The 14,402-nt window shown below is 37.8% G+C and overlaps 1 protein-coding gene across 1 annotated transcript in view; it reads right to left on the bottom strand.

The window, feature by feature from the left end:
* The window catches only part of LOC150093102 (uncharacterized), a 72,334-nt gene extending 58,910 nt beyond the window's left edge, over positions 1-13,424 (bottom strand). The window contains exons 1-2 of the mRNA XM_090413878.1: positions 13,218-13,424; positions 1,959-2,083 (exon numbers count right to left, since the gene is read on the bottom strand). Of these exons, the coding sequence (XP_090270004.1) occupies positions 1,959-2,083; positions 13,218-13,379 (287 nt within the window). The 5' untranslated portion in view covers positions 13,380-13,424. The remainder of the gene's footprint in view (positions 1-1,958; positions 2,084-13,217) is intronic.
* Between the last annotated feature and the right edge of the window lie 978 nt (positions 13,425-14,402).

Raw genomic sequence — 14,402 nt, 5'->3', positions numbered from 1 at the left:
ATCATAGTGAAAAACAACACCCTTTCGATTGACCAGAGAATACCTCTTTCCTATCAGTTTTTCATTCAGTCGATCGAGTTGTTAACAGTATACTTTAGTTGTGATTGTTTGGTTTTGTGGCAAGAGTTAAAAGTGTATAATGCCAGCCATATCCCACCAAACGCTTAACAAAACCTTCTGAGGGTGAAAGTCTTGTTTTAGTTCAGTTTTAGTCTGTTCCCTTGAATGACCCCACTACCTTCCGCACTTGACATTCTTGTAAAGTATTCGCTTTTCGTCACCAGTGACTACAAGACTGAAACATGGAGATTGAATCTCTTGAGAATGAAGAGCAGTGCAGATGTTGACGCGCTGTCTTCGATTGTTGTTCGTCAGTTCGTGAAGAACCCACTTGCCGAGTTTACACGTATTCCATGTTCTTACAAATGGCAATGAATGGTCGCTAAAGATGAATTAAGATCTTTTGCTAAATCTTCAACAGTTGCATTACCATTTGTTGCAATAGTGGCTTCCAGCATATCATTATCGAGAGAGACAGGGCGCCCAGATTGACGGGAGTATTTCAAGCTGAAGTCCCCCTTGTCTAAATTTTTGGAACCATCGCTGACACTTTCGCACATTCAAAACATTATCGCCATACACTTCTTGCACATTTTCACAGTTCTAGAGTATTGTTGCCTTTTTGGAATTCATAAAGCACGATGTGTCTAATGTGCTCTTCAGTGACTTATTACGTTATTTAAGCAATAACTTATGTATGATGTTCTTGCAAGATAGAATTCCTTAGAATGAGGCCACCTCAGCATAGCCGTACCTGTAAAGCTTTAAAAATTTATGTTTAGACAAGCTGAGACACGTTTGAACAACTACAATATATAAAAAAAAACGACATTACTTTTGGATGATAGAGTAAGACACGAATAATTTGAATTTTGATACGATTTTAAATACAGTCATATAATACGCACCGAAATTGGAATAAAGGATTCAATTGGGAAATTATTATTTCTCCGGATTGAACCAAAGCCAAAGAAAGGCTGAAATAATTCGTTTTACTTATTTATACACAAGTTCCAACTTCCTTCGACTAAAATCATACAAGCCGCGAAAACTATGGCAGAAAACGGGGCATTTGGTAAATCGTCAACACTGTTTCCCATTATAAATATGGGCAAAAAGTTATAAATTATTTATAGAAAATTACTTGTCTATATCGGTGTCTTGAAAGCGCCAGTTCGCACTTCATGCACGCAAAACAGATGAAACTCAGAAAAAAAAAAAAAAAAGCAACTCATGACAAATGACAACGTTCATTTGGATTGGTTAACACAATAACCAATTACAGCCACTGATTTCTAGGTGATATGCTATTGTTTGCCCTTCATCGCCTTCTGGGCGGTTTAAGACCACTGGAGCGCTAAGAATTTGACCAGCTGTGCAATCTGAATGAGCCAAGTTAGCTGGCTATTGCAGACATGGAAGAGATCGGGGCCTCACGTTACTATCCTCTATCCTATAGTCGATCATGGAGAAACGGAAGCAAAAGAAAGAAAAAGGTTCCGTGACATGGTTGCCAACCTCCTTCTAGGGGATGACATTTCACTTGAAGAAGTGCCATCTGTACGTCTGTTCAACGGGCTGAAAGGTGTGTGTATTTTTGACTGCACACCCGGCTATAAACATGAATGTGATACAATGTTTACGAGTCGAAAAGTGTCCTCTTCATGAGGCTCTGGTATATTGTGTTTAATTGTAGGAATCATGCGAAGCCAGGAAACAATTTAACGGGGAGTTTTTAACGGGAATAAATGCAAAAATATATCGCTGATATTGCTATTCCGTGGATGCGCATCACACACGTAGCACACCTTGAATATTCGTCCCTAGAAGTAACCGACAATCTGAATTTACTTTTTTAAAATTAAACTTAATGAAATATATTTTATACAAATGCTTACAGATAATCCATGCCTTTCACTATTGCACTCAAATTTGATCCATCTTGATTAATCTGAACAGTAGAACAATTCATCATCTCAAAGAAAGGCTGAAAATTTTGTACTTCAAACCAAGTTCTGGTGAACTAGAAGAAAAAAAAAATGCTGGATTAGTATACCATAATCATGGAATGGAATGATTTCCTTTTCATCCTTACGGATGGTAGGGGCAGCTATGCTACCATACTAGGGAAGTGACTATGAGCAAGGTGGTTTCCCATTACTTTCCTATATCCTGTGTATTCACGGGTCCGGTTTACCTGTTTCCAGGATGAAAAACCCAGAATAAACTGGGGGGAAACCCTACTGTCCACGCCCAAGACCGGCTAACTTGGCTATGGCTGAGGAAGATCCTTCAGCTCCTCATGTCTCCAACGGGATTCGAGCCTAGGACACTCCTTACCCAGGCATATGGTTGCGAAGCGCACAGCCACTAGGGCCTAGGCTAACATAATGATACCAAGTCATCTATAACACTGCCACTTGAGTTGTCAAATGTTGTTTATAAATATTTACCCAGTTTAATTTTACTAAGTGGGATAGAAACCAACGTTTCAAGATGCTTAACCTCTAACAACGTCTGCCTTACATTGCCTATATCAGTTTTTGGCAATTTGACTCTTTGTAACGTTCAGATCTAAGTCCATCACAGGTCTTTTTGACGATTCCCCTTGTTGGCTCTTACTTATCTGTGTTTCCTTCTTTGAATGCCGTTTTCTTTGGCCAGACACAATATGACTATGCATGTTCGGTTTCCCTGCTTCCTGACAATTATTACCTGAAGCTCCCTGCTGTGTGCCCTCCACAGAATCATGGCACTTACTAGCAACTTCCAAAAAATCTTTAATTTTTAGCAACTCCACAGCCTTTAACAATGATGGAAGCATATCCCTTGAAATATTAATTTCTCCATGGTACATATTATTATTATTATTATTATTCCTGATACCTCCAAGGAGTCCGAAGACTCATCGTGGGAGGACACCTACTATACAACTGCCTCAACCACTACACCGAACCTCTACTACGAATCATCTCCATCAACGCCATCTACCGCCCGCCTTCACCACCACAACAACTAGTATTTTTTGTCTGTAAATTACGTGTGTTCTGAAGCGCCAATTTGTCTGTATGAGGGGATTAAAAACCCGAGTTTCTGGGAGAAAAACCCTGCTATATATTGAACCATTAACCTGAAGTCATTAAACTTCATATCACTAAATGCTACAACAGGATGATTACCTGAGTTCTCTAAAAATAAGCTGTATAGAAGAGAGCTGCTTGCAGATGAAACTACTTTGTGAGCCTTAAGGGTAATTTCCTAACAAGATAATGTTACATCCACACCAAACTTTAACTAGCAAGTTATTTATCAAAAGCAGTTAATATATTAGATTTGTGATTGTGTCCTTTCAAGCAAATTTTCGGTGATCTTGTTATCATATTGAGTTCTGAACTAGGATTAAAATAAAATACGCATATTAGGATTCTTTAACCGGAAAATTAGGATTCTTTAACGTACCATACCCCTAACTATCTAAAAAACTGCAGGAATCTCCAAAACGCTTCATTAAACACATCATTACACAGACACCATTAAACAATAAAAATACCTAACAAAATTTACATGCGTTGCTTCAAATAATCATCTCAGTATTATATAATAATCAATAGTTTTCAATTTAACACCCAGTACACATGCTGTGAGAATGGCAAGATTAGGCTTAACAATAACAATGCGATCACAATAGCAAGAGTAGGCTTAACAAAATCACTACCACAATAGTAAGATTAGGCTTAACGGCAACAATTCTATACTCATACAATCTTATATCAATTACAAACCAATTATACCAAATAACAATATCCCACACAAAAATATAAACACATACTTAAGCAACTAACTGAGAATCTGCAAATATTGCAGCCTATATTTCCTCTTAAAAAAATGGAGGAGTTAAAAACCAGGTGAATGTGTGCATACCAATATTGTCCCTTTCAGTTTCTGATTTCTTCAGTTAATTCCCACCTGACAATCAAAATCTTGGGTAGTGATGACAACAATCCTTTCATCAATTCAGGTGAATTTGTGCATACCAGTGTATTTTTCCATTCAATTTCTGATGCTACAGTTAATTCTCACCTGCCAATCAAAATCTTGGGTAGTGATGACATCAATCCTTTATTTTCTAGTTTTGATATGTCATCTGAGTCAACCATTTCTTCTGTAGTTACTAGGGATGTCGATCCAGATTACTTAACATCTTTATCATCTTGGGTGTCTATGGTATCACCTCTTGAATCTGATGTCAAGCTAGAAACGAAGGATTATGCAGTCCATTTCGCATCTTCTGATGTGTCATCTGTTTCGCCTGTTTTACTTGACTCGTATAAACATCGAAATTTTAGTGTAATATATGATGATACATCTGGTTTGTCTAATGTCTCAAGTTCAAGTGATCATCAAGACTTCACCGTTAAGTGCCATCAGTCTCATAGGAAACGTGCCTTTTTTATACAGTCATACCCCCAATGTAACTGATAGAATCAAGTGGAGTAAATTGTGTTGTGCAAGTTCTCCTGAGACAAAGGAACTGACATTTTTAAATGACTGTAATATACTTGGGGAAAGTTTACTTTACTGTCTCCACTTGGGGAAAGCGGTCATGTGGCCTTGAACTGGAAGATTGTAAGATGCGCTGATATTCTGTTAAGAAGGGGTATATGTGGAATTACAAGGTTGGTGATTATGACAAGCTGAGAAGTCAACTTTCAGCAGTGCTATGGCATGAGAAATTGAAGGGGAGAGATGTTGATGGTGCGTAGGAGATCAAAAAAATCAGCTAACACCTTTTATTCCCTTATAGGGAGTAGGCGAGGCCTTTATACCCTATCTAGCTTTTGGAGACTGAATGGGCAGTTCAATCTCCACCGATAGCCAATCAAAGACCTAAATGATTAGGTCTAGCAACTCACTGATGAAGCCTCAAAAAAGGCTGAAACCGGTCTGGGTAGTGACCTCCCCACCATAATGTAATAACAGCATACATTTCCTAGGAAATGTGTTTTTACATTATGGAAAATACCTAAGAATAGCGATCAGAATTTACCGACTTTGCTTTATAGTTTATTGTTATATTTATTGTTATTATTGATACTTTATAGTTTACTATATTCGGCAAGAAACTCTCTGATTCCAATCTTTGAGTTTCTTATTCGGTTTTAAAACTATGTGGGATTTAATATCCCCTTAATCAGCTTAATGGAGGAGTTAAAAACCAGGTTTTTAACTCCTCCATTTTTTCTCCTGCAAAATAAAGTAACCAGAGAATCCGTATTTACTCGCACACAATACGAGTTGTTTAAGTAGGCTTAACTTAATCGTCGTTGCCATCCCATTACTAAGCATGCACCGTTACATTGCTGTGCTGTTGTTATTGTTACTATGTCAATAGTTAAAAGTTGATATGATAGCATCGTATTCGTATACATGATGGCCCAGAAGTAATTGGACAGTTTCCAGAATAGAAAAATGCTAAATGAATTAATTCGAATGGGCAACACTATGAACAGTTTTTGTAAATAATCTCTTTTTTTGTTGTATGGTTGGATATTATGGTCTACACATTCATTGCATATATGCTAGATTCTGCTAATAGCAATGCATATATATATACTACTTGGAAAGAAGTCAACGGAAACCATAGTGTGCGGAACACAGAGTCATGGCGCTCACCTTAATAAAATGAAGAACCTCCTTTCGCTGCGATGACTGCAGCAGTATTACGGAACATACTTTTCACAATCGTACGATAGCGATCAATGGGAATTTTGGACCATTCTTCTGTAGGCATGTAATGCAGTTCTTGACCGTTGTGGGGCGAGCGTCCCTTCACCTCATGCTATGTTTTAGTTCATCCCACAGATGAACTGAAACATCGTTTTAGTGTTTCAGGTGCAGGCCAGTTAATTGTGGTGACGTCATGCCCACAAACCACACAGTTACAGTAGCAGCCTTATGACACGGTGCATTGTCTTGCTAGAGACAATGGTCAGTTTACAGTTTTCTGTATTCTGTCAAAGAGCAGAGAATTCTGTGAAACTGAACTTATAGGATATTTTGTATAATGGCCATCAGCTGATAAATATCATATATAATCTCTCTCAAGAAAGGTAAACATATCGCTATAGTACCGTTAATGGGCTAAGAATATTTCAACAAGTAGCGCAATTGGAAGAACGACGGTACGTTGCGCCCTTCAATTGGAAAAGGCCTAAGCCCGAGTCTCGTCATGACGGGAGGAATCTTTATATGGACTTTTTCAATCGAAGGTGAGTTAGCCAATCTCATACGGAGGTAGCAGGGTTTTCCCTTCGGGAAACTTGGGTTTTTCATCCCGCATACAGACAAATCAGCCCTTCACAACACACGCAATTTACAGACAAAAAATACTAGCTGTGGTGGTGGTGGTAGGCAGTAAATGGCGCTGATGTAGATGATTGGTAGAAGAGGTTCGGTGTAGTGGCAGAGACGGAGAGTTGTACAATAGATGTCCTCCCACGATGAGTCTTCGGACTCCTTGAAGGTGTCACGAATAATAATAATAATAATAATAATAAATATAATACTTGAGAACCTTACTTCTTGATCATATCTAACAACTAAATAAACAAATAAACAATATTATTATTATTATTATTGTTATTATTATTATTCGCATAGTTGCTAACGGGAAGAAAGGCTAAAGGTCACCGAGACAGCGAAGTTCAAGCAAAATGAGCTGTAACAACTGTAATAAGCCATTAAGCGATGAAGGGGACGGGCCGCATTGTTCCGGATGTAACAAAAAACAACACTTCCACTGTTCAGGGATCTCAGAAAACACGTGGAAAGCAAAAGGAGCCGTGAAACGTACCGAATGGCGATGTCAACAGTGCCGTGAGAAAATGAAGAACAAAGAACACAGACACCAAAGAAAAGTAACGACGCGCATCAAGGTAAGCCGCTTCCAGATCCTAAAATTACAGATAACTTTGATTCATTTAAACTCATGGTGGAAGACTTGTTAAATACACACATGGAACAAATTAACAAAAAAATTTGAGGACTATGAACATTACATACAGTTCAATAACGAGACCTCTGAAGAAATGTTAGGAACCGTGTGAGAAATAAAAACGAAATTAGCGGTAGCGATAGAAACGCAAGAAACACTCCAGCGCAAAAATCAAGAATTGCGGGAAAGAAGTAAACACACTCAAGTGTCAAATGGAGCACATGCTACAAAAAGAAAGAAAAAAAGAACTTCAAATTGAGGGAATAATAATGAAAGAAAATACAGAAGACTTAAGCAACATAATGCAACTGATCGGCAGCAAAATTGGAATTCAAATCGCAACTACAGATATCACCCCTATTAACCGAGGTCTACAAAAAAACAAAGAGAGACCGCCACCAATCATCGCTCGTTTTACCAACAGAAGTCTGAGAGACTCCATTATTACAGCAAGCAAGAAAACAAGGCCGACAACAACGATCCTAACTGATAAGAAATGCCCAACACCAAGCTATATAACAGAACGCTGGACTCCATACTTCAAAAATCTTTTATACCAAGCAAGGAAGACAAAAACAGAGAAAAACTACAAGTTCCTGTGGACAAAGAATTCCCAGATATTTATGAGAAAGAATGAAAACACTCGAGTATACATAATTACAAGTGAATCCGACTTACACAGCCTACCAATATAAAACACCACTTTTCACATCCTTAAGAATGAGATTAGAACTCATTTAAAAACTATATAATGGAGATCTCAAACATAGGCGAACATATCCTTTAGAACACACGCAATTTACAGACAAAAATACTAGCTGTGGTGGTGGTTGTGGGCAGTAGGTGGCGTTGATGTAGGTGATTGGTAGTAAAAGTTCGGTGTAGTAGTGGAGACGGAGTGTTGTATAGTAGGTGTCCTCCTGCGATGAGTCTTCGGACTCCTTGGTAGGTGTCACTAATAATAATAATAATAATAATATCCAGTCAGAAGATCTTTGACTCTTTGAAGAAATGGTCAGACAACATTTCCACCAATACCAACTTCACTATCATACACGCAGACATAAGTATAAAAATGCACTGGCTTACATTTATAACACAGCTCAGTTATACCATGATAAACATAGATGCGCTAATACTGACCGAAGTTGCAATAAACGACACAGAAATTTACGCATACAACATAAATAATTATCAAACCTACAACTTATGTAGACCAAACAAAAGAGGAGGTGGCATTTATCAAGGAAAAATACGCTGCCACTGAAAAACTAACTCACTTCGAACATGCGGAAACACTAATTTTGGAAATTACAAATAGCCACAATAATATCAAATACACAATAAACACAGTATACAGATCTCCAGATAATAATCCACTCAGTTTTCTTCACGAGTTAGAAACATGGCTAAGCGGCATCGAACCCCGTACAACACACAGGCTCATCCTAATAGGAGACATTAACATAAATACGCTTGACCACGCTTCTTCAACCACTAACACATATCTAGATATACTAAGTCATTACAACATAAACCCTACCATTAACTCCCCAACAAGAGAAGAAATACTCAATAACTCACCAACAAAATCATGCATTGATCATATCGACATACCGGCTCCCATCCATACATATACAGTACATCATCAGTAATTAACGTCAAAATTGCCGATCACTACTTTGTCTCAACTTCGTTTTATTACGTTTTCTTCCCCCCCCCCCCTCCCACCACCACAAAAGTCGACAAAACACGATCATATTAAAGAGCATTGACGATAACCAAGTAAAAAATGCAGACTGGAATTTCCTACTTAAAATAAATGATCCTGTAACATTATACGAGAATTTTCAACTAAAGTTCACAGAAATATACAAAAAAGCAACAAAACCTGCACAAACGAGGCGACAAACAGACAACAATCCATGGATAAATGGATTGTCTGTACATACTAAATACTGTTACTATAAAAGAAAATCTATGGAAAAAACTTAAAAAGTCACCCAGTAATACACACAAAAACACAAGAAATCAACTAACAACAAAAATTCGTAGGGCAAAAAGACGCTACTATTTCCAAAAATTCATGGAATATAAAGACAACATTAAGCAAACATGGCCTACACTCAACGAAATAGTAACTCGAAAAAAGAAAACTTCAGCACAAGATTTTATTGCAAAAAGCTTCGGTCAGGACACAAACCAAGAAGAATTAGCAGACTCATTCAACCATGCTTTCACAAACAACATCACACAACTCAAAAAAGACAAACTACCAACGATCAACAAAAAACTACCGACACAAAGTCAACAATAAACGATGTATTTTCCACCCGTAACAAAACAGGAACTGAAAGAAGCAATCCTACAACTAAAACCAAAAACCACTCCAGGAATAGACAAAATAAGATTCACAGACCTTATAACACACTTTTAAAAATAAATCCAATACTTTTGAAACTTGTGAACATAATATTCGACACAGGCATTATTAACTAAAAACTTCAGTAATTACGCCAATATACAAACAATGCAAAAAAACGATACTCAAAACTACAGACCAATAGCTACACTACCAGTCATCTCAAAAATTCTAGAAAAAATAATACACACCAGACTACAGAACTATTTACAGAAGTACAACATCATCTCACAAAACCAATACGGCTTTCAGAAAACAAAAAGCACCATTACTTTATTAGAAGACATCGCCGACACAATAAACAAAGCTCTCGACAAAAACAAGTATACCGTCCTTATACTGCTGGACCTAACCAAAGCATTTGATACACTTGAACATGACATACTACTCACCAAACTATACTCAATAGGTATAAGAGGAACACTGCATACATAGTTCAAGAACTACCTCTCAAACAGAACACAAGTAACAAAAATAGGGTACATGTCACAGTCGGAGTATACAAATAAAACACGGTGTACCTCAAGATGCCATATCATCACCCACTCTATTCAACATATACATTAACGATGTTCATAACATATCCATAAGAAGTCATATATTTCAATACGCAGATGACATTGCATTACTAGCAATCCACCCAGACATTAACACAGCTCTCTGCAAAGCACAACAAGACCTAAATGAAATCACAACATACTTCCACCAAAACGCAATTTAATCAACGGCACCAAAACACAGATGTTGACAATACACAACCCAAGAATCATACGCCCCGCATCACTATCGATACAGTGTCACACATACCGCTGCATTAACAATAAAAATACCTGCCAATGTTCCGAAATCAAACCAGTAACACATGCAAAATACCTCGGTCTCTATATAGATTCAGTAAGTTTATTGACTGCAAAATCAATTTCTTCCTTAGAATTAATATGAGGAACGGGATCAATGTAGTTTGGAAGCATTTTGGATAGTTTTCCCAGGGAATGAAGATGTTGTGAGGCGAAGGAGGAAGTCCCCTCTGATAACCCATTTGGAGCATAATAGGATTGTGGTCTGATGATAATTCATTCAATGATTCCAGGGTGTACTGCAGGTTGACATTCTGAAGGACAGCTATATCCAAGACGTCGGATGAGCCAGTCGGACTGTGGTGAGTTGGCACTGAGGGGCCAGCCACAGCTGCGCAGTTTGAGATTGTGTAGTTAAAGAGGATGCGGCCATTCCTATTTATAGACCTACTACTCCAGGCGTGATGTTTTGCGTTTAAATCTCCGTCGATAATAACCGGTAGTTTAACTCCGAGGATAGCATCCAGATCTGTGGTCAGCAGCATAGATTTTTATGTTTCCGACAGAGTTTGTGATGACATTGATACCTGTGACTTCGAGATTAGTGGTTGTAGGAATGGCTACAGCATGATGGTTGATGTGATTTTTGATGAGGATGGCTGTACCACCACCTCTATAATCCAGCTTATCATTCCTGTAAAGATGATATCCTTTAAATTTAGTATTGTCAGCAGGTCTCAGGTGAGTTTCATTAATTAATAATATATCCAGATTATATCTGGCATTGAATTCCTGCACTTCTAGTATTTTGTTTTTAAGGCCGTTGGCATTCATGCAATAATGGTTAGAGAATTTGGGGTGAATTTTTCCCTATGCATTGGAGAGTGCAGATAAAATGGACTGTGTTTGCTGCATGAAACCTTTTGTAGTGCTTAGTGATGGATTTGCGTTACTGAAATCCTGTAACATATTTACAAGAGAAGAGGTGATGAGGGCTGTTATATTTGAATGTGGATTTGGCATATTCTGATCATGGACCTCTTTTGGAGGTTAGACACGTCAATATATGTTCTTGTTTGGTGTTGAAGATTTATTTTCTTGGGGAGATCAGTCGATGGTGGGTGAACACCTGTCATCTTGTTCAAACCAATAGGAGCCTGATGAACTTGAGTTTCTGGGGGCTCTCCTTTCTGATAATGAGGTAGATTGACTGATTAACTCAGTTTGCCTGTTTTTTTGGGTTGCAAATGCACCCTCTGTAATTTGCAGGGTTGGGGGCCACCACAATTAGCGCACTTAGCCGGGATGCTTTTTTGGCTTGGAGCAGGTGTGTGTGGGATGGGTGTCACCACATTTTAAACATCTGTATTGAGCTTTGCACAACTTCTGGGCATGACCAAATTTTTGTCATCTATGGCACTGCCCATAAGAGGCCCTCTTCCTAAGTGGCTCCGGTGAGACCTTAAGCCCACAGATTTTCTGCAAGTTATAAATATTTTTATAGATATTGTGTATTTCCACCAATACCAGAGGCATAGAAGTCTTGCTTGATCTGTACATTCTACTGACCTTTATGGGAGGCAGATCTTGCATGTTGAGGTCAGCAGCTATTTCAGTGTCTTCTGATACTCCTCGGAGTACCACTTTTAAATTTTTCTCCGAGGTAAGTGTGAGGTATGGTATTGTATTGTATACCTCTTACATCTATCTCCTTGGTTAAACGTCTATAGTCAGTCACTGTAGCGGGTTGAATTTTGATGCCCTCCTCTGTGTTCTTGACAGTGGAGTAATTTATCTGCAGGTTGGCCATGGTGGTTCTTAAGGCTGTCCATCTCTGCTTTTCCCTAAGGATGACTCGAGGCACCTTTTCATTGGTGGAGTTAGAGGAATCTGTGTTGGGGGCATCTTCATCCATGCAATTTTCGTTTGCTTACTCCGAGGCGAGAGCTTTGCGCTTTTTTGCGAGCGTGCGTCTCTCCTTGATCTGAATGAGTAGAGTCCGAGATTACTAGATTTAATTTTCCTCCATTTGAGGAGCGTCTTCATTTTGATCTTCATCAGTCTCGGGTAAAGAGTAAAAAATTTAGGAAGCCGGGCCATTCAAGCTCGAACTTCTTAAGGAGTTTCTTTATGAAGCTGAATGCCAGCCCTTTATCTAGAGAGAGAGAGAGAGAGAGAGTCTATAATGATGTCGGGATCTATCATGTTTGATGGCCATTTGAGCTTAAACTTCCTTTGAAGTTTATTTACAAGAATAAGCGCTGGCTCTTCATCCAGAGAATCTGTGATGGCGTCCAAATCTAACACATTCATCATTAACGATCTGCGTATTAAAGCAAGTATATGGATCTGAAATAGATTTGCTAGCAATGGCGATTCTAGCGGCTGTTAGGCCTAACGAATCGCCCTCGTTGCAATTACAGTCCACTTACCTGTGCTGCTGTTCTTAAACACAGTATAATCCGCAATTTAATAACTTTAATCACGTCTCTACTAGTTAATCTAGCAGCTACACTACAAAACCAGAGTTTCTCATATTTGATTAACACGTTCTACCGAGAAGAAAATCCACAACCGTCATACGTTCACTCCTAACACAGATCGTCTCAGCTACGCTATCTTCCAACTGTAAATAAGCTAGCTTATAAAAAATATACCCGTCAGACGTCAATAGCAAACAACGAACTAACCGTGCTTATAATTAATGAAATCAACTTATGCAAGCAAATAAATAGTAATTCATTATAGCATTTTAAAATTTCTTAACATTTCTTAAAATTTCTTTCTTAATTTAGTAACAGCTTTTAACAAGCTGTTACTAAATTATTACCTCGACCGTTTTAATAGCTTTAATATGACGTCATTTCTACGTTCTCATTGCATAATTAATCCTATAAAACCTTAACAGTTAACTACAATGCATTGAAAAAAAAAATGTTTATACTTGCGAGTATTGAAATTTCTCCATTCCAGCTGGAGGATGAAGACATGTAAACCTACCAAAAGAAGAATTTGTAAACTGCAAATAACTGATAATCACCAAAACAGACAAAACTGCAACATATGGTCCTTTTCGACTAATTTTCAAAGAAGTGGTATCAGACATGACGAACAGTAAGTAATCCGAGTAAAATTTAAAATGTAAGCAGCAGCTCATGAGACGCATAACGTTATAGGTGCGAAGTTCACAGCATACGTTACTTTATGAAGAGAGAAAAGATCGGGTTTTCTCGACAGTACAGGAAAATATATTCATAAATTGAAAAAAAAATGTCGACATTTTCCATAATAATAAATATATAAAATCTGGGGAAAATCATTGAGTTTGAAAACTATAAATAAGTAAGTAAGAAAGAATTTTATTATTACTCAGATCAAAATGGATTGCTTCTGAAATTTCGTAAGCCACAGATTACTATCGACGTCAAAATATCTTATCTTTTTTTTTACTGTTATAATTTTAAAATGATACAATACAATAATTTAATTATTATTATTATTATTATTATTATTATTATTATTATTATTATTATTATTATTATATTAATATATAGAGAGGGCGCTGTGTAGGCATACGAACGGTTGCATGGTCGTATCGCTCGTCCCGTTTTTATAGTTTTCATGTGGTTCTAACTCCTGTTTTTAATTTAAAAGTGTCATAAAGAAACTCTACTTGTCACGCTGAAGACAGTGACATATAATTCATCGAAATCGGCCAAGTGGAATCCAAAATCTGAGTGTGCTAAAAAAATTGAAGCGTACATCGCAGTTGCTAACGAGTACAGAACAAAGGACGTCGCCATCTTTGCAGCTGTCCAGAGGAAGAAAGAAGAGTCATGAAGTGCAACAAGTGTCAGAAGGAATTGCCGTCCGACGGATGTTACATAACCTGCAGGAAATGCCATAGGAATCTTCACTTTACATGTTCCGGACTTTCTGAAACAACCTGGCAACGCAAATCCAATGCCAAACGAGAAGAATGGAAGTGCCTAAACTGTAGAGAGAACAAAGAAACGCCACCACCCACGACTCAACTGATTATGCTGGAGGCAGAATCGGACGATGAACTGAACAGACAACAAAACACCCGTGAGTCTTATAATTTGAGTTCCGTTAATTTATTACTAGA

This window comes from Typopeltis vanoorti, chromosome 24 (assembly GCF_054136105.1).
Source record: "Typopeltis vanoorti isolate ZY-2024b chromosome 24, IOZ_Tvanoo_1.0, whole genome shotgun sequence".
NCBI lineage: Eukaryota > Metazoa > Arthropoda > Arachnida > Uropygi > Thelyphonidae > Typopeltis > Typopeltis vanoorti.
The sequence above is the reverse complement of the archived record's forward strand: the minus strand, read 5'-3'. Positions and strand labels throughout refer to the sequence as shown.